General features: G+C 41.9%; 1 protein-coding gene across 1 annotated transcript in view; it reads left to right on the forward strand.

The window, feature by feature from the left end:
- Positions 1-14,538, forward strand: part of gbe1b (glucan (1,4-alpha-), branching enzyme 1b) — a 115,894-nt gene that overhangs the window by 49,292 nt on the left and 52,064 nt on the right. The window contains exons 11-12 of the mRNA XM_080459333.1: positions 7,710-7,820; positions 7,906-8,077. Coding sequence (XP_080315459.1) covers positions 7,710-7,820; positions 7,906-8,077 — 283 coding nt within the window. The remainder of the gene's footprint in view (positions 1-7,709; positions 7,821-7,905; positions 8,078-14,538) is intronic.

Here is a 14,538-nt window from a genome sequence, read left to right on the forward strand (position 1 = left end):
CAAAGGAGTCCACTGTTGGTGAATAGATTCATGCAGTTGAAGGGTTTTAGTTTCTGTTGACTCAAATTACATCCCATCATAAAGGATTCAACTAATGCATCCAAACTGTACTTTACAGTAACAATGGACCTTCTTCAAAACCTTTGTTAGATATAGGAGGAGATTTACCAGCGCTTTCTGAAGAGCCACTTGAAGTGTTTTCACCTCGAGTTCTGTGTGCGTGTGTGTGTGTGTGTGTGTGTGTGTGTGTGTGCATGTGTGTGTGTGTGTCTGCGTGTAAAACTGAAGGCCTTTTTTGCATTTTCTAAAGCTGAACTAATTTATTTTTCTCCCCCCCTCCTCTTCCTCCTTCCTTAATCCTACCTGCTGTGCAGGTGGGAAGGTCATTATTTATCCATCCAAACAGAGAGCTATGAATAAATGATGGGAGCGACATAATTGTTATTGAAAATAAAAGCATCTGACTTATTCATTCATATTCATTCATGACCTTTTTCTCCGATCAGTTGGTGTTTTTTTTCTTTTCTTTTTTCTTCCCTCTCCAGTCGTTTGCGCGGATGTATGTTTTCATGAGAGCAGGGCGGGTGGCGAGGTTTAATAATGTTAACCTGAAGGTCACCTAGTCACTGATCCAGGCTGAAATTTCTTTTGTGATGTTTTTTTTTTTTCTTAAGTGGAGCTTTGAAGAGGCAGACAGTCACCTTTACATGTCACTTTATTCATTATTCACTCTCAAATGTCTGTCCTTGGGGTAGCTTTATATGATGTCAAAGCAAAGGTTATTTTCCGGTTTGAATTCAGTTCTTTGTTGAGTTTTCTTTTCTTTTTTTTTAACCCAACGAGGAGGACAATTCAAATAGTTAAAGATCAGAAATGGTGCCCTCCCAGGAGAGAGTTTGGTCCCTGCAGGTTTTTCACCCTTCACTCACCTACACCGACGGTAAACAGGATTTTAGCCTCAATGAATTAAAGAATTAAAAGGTCAATTATTGTTATATGGCATTAGAAGCAGCAGTTTTGTGGAATTGTAATAGAGGATGACCTTCAGTGGATGTGATCCTCCTGATCAGTGGTTCTTATTGAGAGGTTTTGGTGTCGGAGTATACATGTGCAGTACTCACACTGCTCACAAAAAGTACAAATTTGGCTTTCAGATCAAATGTATGTAAAACGTAAACAAATGGTGTAGTGATGTTATATCATGGACATTCAAGTAGAAGCATGCAATGGTGATTTGTGAACAGTGGGTGGGTATCCCACAACAAAAAATATCCGTCTCACTTTTCATCTGCCCTAAAGCATCGCTCACAGCTTGACAGCGTCTCGTCCAGTTCACAAGTGGACTTATTTTCTGCTGAGGCGTCGCACTCGTCTTGAGGGCCGGCCCTCAGGTCGTTGAGGTTCAGGGGGTACAGAGGTTTGAGCCTCTACGTGGCCACTCGGCTGATCCCAGAGGTTTTCTATGGGATTCAGGTCTGGAGAAGGTGCGGGCCACTCCATTTGAGCGACCCCGGTCTCCAGCAGCTGTTCCCTCGTGATGTCACCAATGAGAAACCATCACACTCGCACCGACTCTTCCTTCGACTATGTTGTTTTTTTTGGGGGGGGGGGGTTCCCCCAGCATCATCATTTTTGAAAAAAAAAATCCAGATTAAATGAAAAAAGCTCTCCTAAAGACCCAATAAAATTATAAAATAAGCTTCTCCCCAGCCGTGCGTTTAACCTTGTGCACGGGGAAAATGCTGTGTTTTATTACCCACTGCCACAGGTTTAGAGATTCTCCACGTTTTTTCTACACCGTAGTGATTCGGGCGCAGCTTTCTGCTCTGCCATCCTCGAGATAAAAGGTATCTAATGCCACATTCGGACAAAAGCGTGCAGAGACGTCTCTGCCGAGGGTCCGACGGGTTACAGAAGGTAGAACTGATGGTTATCGTGATTTATAGTTTTATTAACCTGTGCCTCATCAGAAAAAACGGCCACTTTAATGTTCCTGAAATAACTAAAACAAACTACTAGTTTGATATCTGTACAATAATAGAATGCTGTTTTTATCATGAAACATTCTGGGCACAGATGATGACGGGACCTGCTGCTGCAGACTAGAGAAATCATGGACCCCAAATATTCTCCATTCCTCCACAACAACTGTTGAAGTACCCTTTAGCTCAGCACTTCAGCCCAAACTGCCACTGTGAAAGTACTTAATGGCCCACAATGGGAAAACATTGTTTATAACTGCTCAGCCATCATGTGTGGAAGTCCGTGACTGTGTAATGTTGAATCCGAGCAGCACAGTCAAAGTACATGCATTTAAAAAAAAAAAAGTTGTTTTATATGCATTTATCCAAAAGTTGTTTATTTTTTTCTCTTCTTGCTGCACTGACAGCAGCATACCTTTTCCCTAAAGGCATTTTTCATGCAGCATATGTGCCTCTGCAGGGCGACGTGGAGACGCTGGAAACACTGGGTATCAGGACATAACTCATCATTTATTTCACTTGTTTTCCCAAGGCTGGTATTAATAAAAGCAGCCCCCATTTGCTGTCGCCACATGACGGTGTTTTTATGAAAAAGGCAAATATTACGTTAGAAAATGCATTTGTACAGACACCGACAGGCGGGAGGTTATCTCGGAGGACGCGCGCGTCTGTTTCCTGGTGGGAGGACGCGCCTGATTTGTGTTGTGTGTCTTGTCTTTTCGTGTGCATGTTGAAAGCAAGTCGAGGCCCCTTCTCCGGCTTTTTAAGTCGTCTGCAGAATACCTAAAGAGGTTGTTTGTTAGATGCATGCAAAGCTGGGCCTTTTTTTTTTTTTTTTTTTTTCCCTCCTCTAGCTGAGACTGAAAGTTATATTTACTCATATTTTGGTGGAGCAGCAAAGCAGGGTGTGTGACCTCGGCGCCGCATGCATCCTCCACGCGCTACGGTTTCCTGTGTTTCTCGATGGGGGAAGTCAATGCATCGTTAATCAAGTCTGTCTCTCACAGCAGTGGGTTTTACTCAGAAGTGAGGATGGAGGGAGGGGGGAGAGAGAGGGAGAGTCCCAGACTTGACCTTCTTCGCCGTACTCGTGCTCGCTGTGCGGCAGAGGTTTCACGGGATTATCCTCGGGACACGTTGCTGCTGCTTTCACGTCCCAAACAACATCGCGAGCAGTGCAATATTTGTTCAGACCCGTCTTCTGGTTACATTTTTTTTTTATTATTTTTTTTTTTCAATTAAATTTGTTGCCTCCCCCCTGGAGACTTGCAGCTACGTGAATCATCAAGCCGGAGGAGAGCAAGTGAGCACTGAAATTCTTGTATTTCTGTGCAGGGGAGCATTCACATGAACATGCCTGGGTATAGTCAGTGAAGTGCACTCAGGGCTAGCCTTGCCTCTTCTCACAGAGTGTCAATTAGGGAGGGATTTGAATGGACTGAAGTGGAGCCTCCAGTGAGGTGTGTGTTGCAGAGGAGGCATGGAATGGGGAGGGCAGGCGGTTGGGAAGATAGACGGCGAGGGAGAGACAGACGGGCAGGAAGAAACAGAAGGAAAGAGAGACAAAGACCCCGAGCCACGGAGCTGTGAGCTTATTTATAGATTCACATGTGTGCACGGATGAATTTCTCTCAGTTCCTGGGCTTGGAGCCTCACGCTGCGTTTCGTACTCGGTGTGACTGATTGATATGACTCATTTACTGGCTGCAGAAGGCTGTGAGGACCAACAGACTGTGAAAAATTAAGATATCCTAATGAGAGGACCAGATAAGGCGCACGGCACAAGTTTGGATGATTCCATCTGATTATGACCATAAAATGCTGTCACCCCTAATGGATAATGTTACAAAAGCCCCCTAATTTAACAAGCACCCTTCCCTCAAGCTACAATGGATTGAGATGTAATTGAAACAATTAGAGGCGGAGGAGGACGAGGGCTCGGATGAAAGAAGGTGGTGCGGAGGATTCTTCTCCGTCCGTCCACTTCTGTCAGCGGTTCAACTCGAATGACCTCCGAGTCAATTGTCCCAATTTTTGTCTCTGTTCCTCCATTTATTTTAATTGAATGGAAAATATCAGCCCGCACAGCTCTCGCCATATTAGTTTCAGGGGGGAAAATCCATTTCTAGTCGGCGTACTTTGCTCTGTCCATCACTCCAGAAACACTTTCAATTAACACGACTTAATAAAATTCAGGCTGGCGGCGAGCGATGATGGAGTTCATCTTGTTTATGTAAACATGACGGCGGCTCCGTCGTGTGCCTGTAAACGGCGCCCACGCTCTCTGACCCTTCGGCTGGTGTCGCCCTCTGCTCGCCTGCTTTAACTTGCAGCAGGATTTCACTTTTGTCCTGCTTCATTATAGAAAGCTAATTGCTCTCTGAGGCCAGCCTTGTGTGGTGTTAACTAGCGGTGCAGGATTTCTCTTGCAAAAAACTGTGAGGTGAGCTGACAAGCTCAGAAGAGACATTTAAGTTGGTGCAAAGTTCATTAATTTCCCAAGCTGTGAATACATAACGACAGAGATGTCTGTTAAATTGGAGCCTGCGTGGACTGAGACGTGTTTGCAGGAGAGGAATGGCTCTCGGATCGGCCACGGAATGAAAACGGGAGCTTTGCACTAAAGCAGCTTCTGCTCCTTTTCTTCCATGTTCCATCAAGTAAAATTCACCAGGAGCCCCAAAACATATTTAAAATTTAAAACATAGATGAGAAAGATCACATAGCTATTTCCACAGTGTCTGTGCACATAACAAAAGGCTAGCTTGCGTTGCCATCATGACGTATCAGTTGTTTTCTTTCATTTTTGTTTTGCCAATTTTAGTGGATTTAGCCGTTGTTATTTTAGCTGTTTTAGCAATTTTGCTTGTTTGTAAAAAAACAAAAAAAAAACATTTGAAAGCGTAAATATAAAATCATATTTATTTTGGCTATGATGAATTATTTTAGACATCTTGACTGTTTTCTTTTGAGCCATTTTACATTTTTAAACCATTTTTTCACAATTTTACTTGTTTTGATTTATTTATTTTTTTCTCCGTTCATTGGGGACGACTATGGCTCGGTGGGTAGAGCACTCGTCTCCCAATCGGAATGTTGCAGGTTCGATCTGCCCACGTGTGCTTGAGCAAGACACTGTGAACCCCAAACTGCTCCCAATGGATGGACTCGGCGCCTTGAATGGCAGCGACATCCACTGGTGTGTGAATGTGAATGATGGTGTAAAGCGCGTTGGGGGGGGGGGGGCTCAAGCTGTTAACATATGCTGTAGAAGTGAAATCCATTTTAACACTTGTTAGCCACTAAATGAGAATGTTTTTCAAAAATGTTAATAAAATAAAAACAGGATCAAATGTTTCTATATGTACATAGATATGAGATAAATGTGATCAGAGGTTTGGGACATGTTGTGGGCCCTTGAGCAATGCCCTTGATCTCCAGCAATAGGATGGATACACCCCTCCCTCCACCCCCCCGCCCCACCTCAACATACAGCCATCTCCACCACGTCGCCTCCACGTGATGGTAGCAGAGACTCTTTTGAATCAGTCACAGCCCGTCAGAGGCGGCGGGATGACCTCATCCTGCACTGCAAGATTTTTTTTAATTTTATTTCTGGCTCTGCCTAATTAATCTGGGCACTCTGGTTGGCTCCTGACAGCAGGCTTGTAAAGTAAGATTTGTGCACTGCTCATTATCATTGATGAAGTGGAGTGTCAGTGGTGCCAGGAAGCTCGGCTGGTCGGGGCTGATGTGGGTGAGCTGGTGGTAGAGGAGTCGTCAACCCATTCACTCCTGTCTCCGCTCCGACAGTCCCACTCCCAGATTAATTGCTCCCAGACCACTTTTGTGGTTGAATTGAATTGTAATGATTCATAAGGAAGTGTAAAATGTCTGATTGTATGCGGATGTGCAGGAAACCAGGATGATCTCTGGGGTATATCCTGTAAGACTCGAGTTGTTTAGCTTTTATATTGGAGCCGGTGATGAAAAAAGAAAGCCGTCTGTGGAGGATTTATTTATTTGCAGCTTGTGTTGCTTTCCAGATTTAGCTTGGGGAGTGGAATTCATTTTTAAACTTGGCGTTATAGTGTAATTTATCTTTATATTGTCACACCGTACACAGTGCCACCAGCCCATTCTCCATAATCCCATACTTTACATTCAGATGTGACTTGAAAACTGTGCCTTGATTATCAGAAAAGTTAATTTATTATCCAAGGATAATTTGTATTCATATGCTACTTCATAGACCTGGTTATTCATTAGGTTGTGTGTGTTTTTTTTTAATTTATTTATTTATTTTTAAAGCTCATACATTTTTGCTCTTCCTCAATTTACTTTTATGGGTCTTATGGTAATAATTTGGATTCGTGGCGTCACAAAAATGTAAAGCCTGATATGTAAAGCAGCATTGTCAAACGTACAATTAATAATTGTCTTATTTTAAAACATTAGGGTACTTCTATTTAATTGTGTAGTCCCTTATTGGATTATCTAGTATAAACCCCATTGTCTTGATTATATGCATTTAATTTATATTCGTTACTATCATCCAGGGACAGTTCAAAACGTAAAATAATGCTTACCTACAACAATAAATATTCAAACTTTCAAGCTGTTGAAGCTCCCCATCAGAGCCTTGGCAGTATGGATTGTGATCTAAATAATAATATTCGGATGTGAGGAAGTACCTTAGGGTCAAAACGAGTTTCATGTACATGAGGAATGCCCTGCTGTGGGTTTGCAGATGACTAATGTGGCCACACAAGGCTGAGGTGAACAAGTGAGAATGTGAACAGATGGAGATGTATAGTGCAGGATAGCCTCTATTTAGGTGAAACAGCCAGTTCATCTCAGACATATTGATCGGCACAATTTACTCTTTACTCTGAGGATTATGGCTCTGTAGAGTAATATAAAGGTTTCCTGACATGTCAATCAGCTGTCACCGCCAATTCCACGGAGCAGACTTCAGCCTGTCACTGAAATGGGTTCGCCAACTCCCCCACCAGTCAGACAGGCTGCATTTCTATTGCCAAGGGTTCTTGGAGGGCATCAACTCTTTTTTTTTTTTTTCCCATTTTGAACTGATATTGATATTGTGGCTTTCTCACATCCCTCCAGTTTATTAAATCCGCTCTGTGTCCGCGGCACAACATATGGATATTTTTCACTCTGCCCTCTGCTTGGATTCGTTTGTGCAATTCTGAGTGATTAGCGCCAGCTTGTGTGGCTCTGTGTGCAGCAGCACTGTGTGGGAAGATGTGCTTTGGATGCACATTTTGGTGACCCCCCCCGTTTCCTCCTGACCTCTGAAAATGACTCCTTTGGCAGGAAGTGTGCATGTAGGCAGGCCAGCGAAGGGGCATTGATTCCACGGCTGGATTTATTGTTGAATCCCTCCGTTTGGATGAGAGGCTCTGACCTTGCCCATCTCAGGTGGGGAGAGCTGATGCCTTACTACCCATGGGCTGTATAGTGAAGTTATTAAAAAGTCCATTACCACCATTCAAAGGTAGACATAACTCAAAGCACGGATATAGAGATGTCAAAACAGAGATTGATCTGAGAAAGTAGTGTAACCCAGAGAAAACTTAAGAAAGGTAGAAAGCCTGCCAGAACTGAAATACTGAGCTGTAGGCATCCGTCAGAGCCTGAATAGATCTCTCCACTACACATATATCATGCCCCCTTTTTCAATAACCCCTCTCTGTCACTGTGTAGATCCTGAAGGAGTTCAAAGATGAGGACTGGAACATGGGCGATATCGTCTTCACGCTGACCAACAGGCGATATGGAGAGAAGTGCATTGCCTATGCCGAGAGTCATGATCAGGTGCGCTCTGCTGCCCTGTCTTATTTACAGTCTTTCTTTCTCTTCTCCAGGGTGAACAATGAAACATAAACCTTCCCTTTTTCAGGCCCTGGTTGGTGATAAGACTCTGGCCTTCTGGCTCATGGACAAGGAGATGTACTCCAACATGAGCTCCCTGATTCCTATGAGCCCCATTATCGACCGCGGCATTCAGCTGCACAAGATGATCCGCCTCCTCACACACGGCCTGGGTGGAGAAGGCTACCTGAACTTCATAGGTGAGTCCACGTGATACCACATGAAGAGTCCGGCTGCACGTGCAGTTATGTAAAAATGGAATCGATTTAACATCTGATACTTTCAAACACTGCTGGGTTATAAAAGTGACATACTTCAATATTTTTCAGAAAACTCTTCTGTTGAATGAATGTCTGAATTAACATACATTATCCATTGGATAAAGTGAGTACTCTTGAATTCAGAAGCCTTCTATAGCCACCTTCCTGTAGGTGATGTCTCACTAATTATTAAAGAAATGTACACCCACTCGTGCATTAAAAGTTCCATCATTTGCAGGAGTTAAGGTTTTTTTTCTCTTACATGTTCTGCCTTTTCCCATCTTTCCTCACAATTTTTCAGTAGTTGGAACTTTTCACTTGTTTTGTCTTTGCTGCATCTTTACCACCATATTTTGTCCTTTTAGGACATGTGGTGGATTTGTTGTTTTTTTTGTATCCTTTGTCTCATTATCCAGTTAAAACATCCCATTTTGGTTCATATCAAACTTTTGGACAGATGGCCTCATATTCTCTCAAGTTTGTTTTTTTTCCTCCTCACTCCATACAAAATTAATGGCTGAATTAAAGATATCAACCTTCCCCAGACCCTCAGGCACTAGAGCAGCAGCGAGCCATAAGATTTCTAGGAGCGCCAAGGTTAACAGTTGGTATGAATTCTTTCCCCTGACAAGTTGTCTTTGTTGTGCAATCAACATGTCGAGTGTCATCACGTCCCAAAATTTCTATCCTTGATTTGTCTATTATGTCCACATGAGAAAGCAGGTATACCGCTCGTACAACTCAAATCTATGCAATAGCTTTGAGATTCTACACGCCAACAGTTGCAAGACTTACCTCCCGGACATGTAATAAAACTTTCAGAGTTGTCGGATACTTGTTTTTGCATCAAACACAATCCTCTTGGGGGGAAATTTCTGGGCATGTTACACAAATTGGCAGTCAGTTGGTAATGATTGACTTCAAGTATTGGGATATCTTTTTAAATCCCTCGCCAGACTCAAAGACATCCACAACCCCTCTTCTGACTGCAATAGAAAGCTATTTAAATCGCTCTTCATGACGACTTCACACACTCAAACAACAAGGACGTCAGCAGATTCTCATTCTGAGAGGTTTGAGCGAGTCGCAACTCCGGATTCCTGAGAAATGTTTTCGCCTTTTTTTTTATCAGAGTTTGAACCTTTATAAATGATAAATAATAATGATAAATGGACTAACTTATTTAGCGCCTTTTCGCTGACAACAGCCCCAAAGCGCTTTACATAGCTCATCACATTCACCCATTCACACACACATTGACACACCATTGGAGGCTGCAGGCGCTGTCACTCCAATGGGGGCTGTTTTAGGGTATCTAGATCTGAAGGTGTGATAAGTGCAGGGCGGAGTGCTTCCTTTATTTTTTTTCTTCTTCTATTGTTTCTCACCTATGATTAGATGCCGTCATTGACGTCAACTGTGAGAGGTCAACTTCTTTTTTTCATAGGGTTAGCGTCATATAATATATAATATAAATATATTAGAATAGATGTATTTAAAGTAGAAACATTAGGAAATATTGCTCTCAGTGAAGGCGGGACAACTTGAGTTGTATTTTTTTCAATGTTATTGAGTTGTCCTTTGAAAAATTTACAATAATGAACATTGGTTATTGATTGATATTTTACCAAAGTGACTTTTGACCCATTGGACAAATGATCAACCGATTCTATGTTTCTTTACATTTACAAAAGAATCAACTGAACATTTTTTTTCATCATAATCCATTAAAAAACTTTTTTGCATGAAATGCTTGCAATATTTATTCAGTTTTATACATTATATGTCATGTCACATTCCACTACACAAATCTGTCTACTTACCCTTTAGCCGTTGGCGCAGGCCTTGATTTAATGCCATCCTGCCACCAGTCTGTGTGGATGTGGTGACATTGAAATGCTGAACATTCACAAGGTGATCAAGGTCACGATTGTGAGGCTGCAGCTCTCTGTTTGCCTCATTTTTTATGAAAGCAGTTGAGGGAAATGATATCAGATTTCTCTCATGTACTGTATTCCACCTGAATTTGAACTTCTTCCCCCAGGCGGACGCAACAATCCCTAAGTGTTCGCTCTTCAGATATAAATACACATTATTCTCCTGTCCGTGCCAGTCTTAGGCAGTCAACAAGCAGAAACTGGCTCCAGGATAAATATTTAATTGATAAGGCTATCCACATGCTGTTTAGAGGCGTTATCTTTTTAGCTATGGTTTCACTTACTTTTCTATTTTTTTTAGCTTAAGGGTAAGATTGAAAAACAGATTTTACCTTTTCAGTCCGAAACATATGCTAATTCATAAAGAGTTTAAGTGCTTGAAGTAGTTTGTGGCTTATTTTCTGTTTTGGGTAAAATGGCTTTCTTTCATGGAACAAGTCTTTGGAGTTGCTAGATAGATACCAGTGAGTCGAGGCTTGATGATAAGCATCAAAGGAACCTTTTGAAATGAGGTTGACATCACTTTCTAGAGCTGATGGTGGATTTCAGGACAAAGGCTGTCTGAGATCAGATAGGTTCCTTTTTTTTTTTTTCTTCTTCTCTCGATTGGATCCAATTCTCGGTTGCTGCTGAGATGCTCCTCATTTTCAGCTCCTGGTTGAGCCGGTGCACGGCCTGCTGGTAACGATAATAAAGTGAGAATTAATGATGTTGGAGGCTGACCTTGGCCATTGACTTTACCTTTCACCACCCTAATGTAAATGCAGCCTATCCTCCTGATCCACAGCATTTTAGTGCCACCTGGTGACTCTGTGCTCTGGTTGACTTCTTGCTGCCAACAATCAAAATGTTTCCACAACAACCGCGCTCCTTCTTTGGATTTATTATCTCACCGCATTCACTACAATTACCAGTGTTACTTGGGGAAAGAGAACAAAACACCCGGTGAATTCCTGCTCACTGGAGTTATGTGCGGGTAAAAGAAGCACAATCAAAACAGCTGATCTCGAACGGACAATCATGATTGGGCAGCTCATAATGATTAGGATGTCAGAGAATTGACCCCATGTGGGCAGCTGAAGGACAGTTTATAATAATTATATCTGATTCTCCGGCTAAAGTATAGCACTGAGGCGCTCTCTGCTGCACCCTTGGCGCTTTCCATCCCCATGGATTTTTTTTCTTTTCTTTCTGGTGGCACCAATCAGTGCAACTTCAGAATCATCAAGAGTTGATGAGGGGAAAACAATAATTTAAAAGTCGATTTGACAATGATTTCATTAATTCAGCCTTGCACTCTAGATTTGATGCTACAAGCTTTGCGTGGGTCCAGGGCAGTCGTTCTCACCCCCCCCCCCCCCCCCCCCCCCCCCCCAAAAAAAAAGCTCATTGTTTGCCTCTAAGAAAAGCTGCAGACCCTCTAATTTTCCCCAAAATTATAACGGTGGGAAGGCCCTTATCTACTGATGAGCAAAGTCAACTGTTTTAAGGTTTTCTCTTCATTCGGCAGTGTCTTCAGATTTTTTTTTTTGCCCCCCAGTTTATTCTTCCATAGCATGCCAATTCATCAGGACAAAGCTTTGGACTTCTTCCAGGGGGTCCCAAAATCTAAATTGACAACCATTGGTCAGATTTACTGTCAAAAAGGTTGATGACTCCCTTTCTAATCCCTGATTCCCCCAAAACATTATAGTGAACCCAACGATTGTGGATACTTCCAATATGTCTGCTCTACCTTTTAGAAAGTATCTCATTATGGTTTTTAAGTCTCCACATCCCCAGAGCTGATTAAGCTTTATACCCCTCCTGTGATTTTAGGTGTACCCCTCAAGAGGGTCCTGGAACAAAGGGTGGATGAGATTTGTCTTGATAACAATTAAAAATATTTTACCAGCAGATCTAATTCCTTTTTTTCCACATTAACTCTATTTCTGGATTGCAGTGGTACTGCCACATTACGGCGCTCCTTGAAGCTTGTCTGAGTTTCAGGGTCTTGCTCAAGGACCCACAGTGGTGACCCGTCCGCCATGTGATTCAAACCAACAAATTCCCAATTGCATTATAGCTGAGTCACCCATAATAGCAGTCCAACTTTGTTGTCTGTCCATACGAATGTCTGTGTACGCGTCATTGTTAATATTTATAACGTACTGTTGTTTGCACATATGTGTGTGTGGTGTCAGTACAAGAACAAACAGCACCTACTAGTGGCCCAACATGAAAGCTACATCGTTTCCAGAGTTAAGCATTAACTTTTCTGAAACGAAAACACACAAACGATGCGACTTCACTTGAAGTGTTGTTGTTTAAACAGGCTCTAAATGGACATTTGTCAACTGTCATTGATCGCAATGGGTAACTAACTCAAACCCTAAAGTACTGAGTTTCTCCTCATCCAGAGATATTCCCCCTCTAAGCTGCTAGTCAAATCCTGGTCCTACTTTGAATCATATTGTAATTTAAAGTAAAAAATAGAGAAGCTGATGGAAAAAGTCTTCAGATATAAAAGTGTCATCAACATTTAAAGTGTTTTTGCTTAAAATCTGGTGGTGAAGGTCTGGGGTCAGGTATAGAGTGAGACGCATTCAAAATATCAAGTTAGTCATTTTGAACTTTGTCTTGAAATATTGCCAGATGGTCATGTAACTCGTCTATAAATAATAATCTGCTTTCATACAAAACACATTAAATCCCTATACGTGTTTTATACTTCTCTATCCCTTCAAATCCTGTATTGTTTTCCACTGTAGTTTGAGAAATGAGCCAAAAGAAGACATGCTGGTTTGAACTTTGGCTTTGAAATAAAAGCAAATCTCAGGAGGCTTCTCATCAAGAACTGTTGATATGCTTAAAGCTGAAGAGGGTCAAAGAGTTGCCTCAAATAGCCTGTTCATCCGTCAGTCCAGTGAGATGAATCTTCTATAAATGGACACGATGATAGAAGTTTGGATGAGTTCCCGAGGAGAAGCTGGATGTAAAAACTAAAGTAACAAAAAAAAAAAAAAAAAAACCATCTAATCTAAAGTTACAAGCTTTAAAGAGTCACTGGAGCTGCTCACTTTGTGTGTGCGCCATTTTAACCCTGTCTCCAAAAAGTTCCATTTCACCACAAATGAATTGTTTTCTCACTTCTCTGTAGATGCAAAATAGTGGCTGGATTATGTTCAGAGGCAGGGTTTTTTTTTATTTATTTATTTTTCCTCTTTTCTTTTAAATGAATGACATGCTACATTTCTGAGCTGCACAGGAGTTGGCAGGAGTCGGCGCTGGCATGGAAAGCAGGCACACGAAGCACTCAACAAGCACACCAGAGACCCGGGTTTGCATCCAGACTTCAATCTGTGTTTTACATTTAGGCAACAAAGGTACTACTGTTTGTTTCAAGAACGATTGTGTTTTTGGTTACGTGTAAATTAGTTGAGCTTGCCTCAGTAGAGACTGGATGCTGCAGCGGGTGGGGCAGAGACCATAAACGGTAAATGTAGTCATGAAAGACTTCAGACAAAGGGAATTTCAGAAAGAACCCAGATACCGTGGAGTCATTTTAACAGAACTATTTACACTCCGTATTCCCTGTGTGTGGCTCAACTGAAGCAGTATTTCCATGGATAAATGAGTATTTCTCATGATCAGCATCAACTTTAAAGTTACTGCTTCAAAAAGATGATCATCCATGTGCACTGAACAAAATTTGAAATCCAGAATTTGATCGCGTCCACCATATATGCTCACAGTAGGGTACGCACTGGACTGATCAACCGTCTGTGGCTAACGCAGAGAAACGCCGCCTCAACCAGTCGCTCAACATTTATTGATTATAGATCAGTTTCAAGTGAAAATTCATCATGATTGTCGTCCTTTTACGTAGTAATCTGTATTTTTTACAAATCAGACATTTTCATCACCTATACTCTGCGCAACAACAAAGATAAAAGGTCATCAATGCACTATTTTACTGACCTGTCCAATCAAGATGAGATTGAGCTGTATGTGGCTTCTGACCTAAAAGGTGTTAAACAGAGAAAAAAAAACAACACAACCACCGGGTCAGAGTTTCCATTAGCAGGTTCAGACCAGGAGGTTTGTGTGTACTAAACACTGTGCCACCATGCCATGTCCAGTAATATCATGCACACACTCAGACCATTAAGAATCTGCTAACCTGGATTACCTTGGGGAAAAAGAAGCCCCACGTAGTTGCAGGGAAAATGTTCAAACTCCATGTCAAAAAGGTCTTATTGCAACGTCTCATCGATTTTCCTTTTTCTTTTCTATTTTCTTTCAAAAGAAATCTCACTACAAGCCTTTCTCTACAGATAAACATTCCAAACGTATAGCAGAATGAGAAACATAGCCAACGGTCAGCAAAATTAAAAAAAAAAGACTGGATAGATTCTGCCACCATCAGTAACGTAGTATGTCCACCAAAGCTCTTTCACATAGATTTAATCAGCTGGCCTTGTG

This window comes from Lipophrys pholis (genome assembly GCF_963383615.2).
Source record: "Lipophrys pholis genome assembly, chromosome: 3".
Taxonomy (NCBI): Eukaryota; Metazoa; Chordata; class Actinopteri; order Blenniiformes; family Blenniidae; genus Lipophrys; species Lipophrys pholis.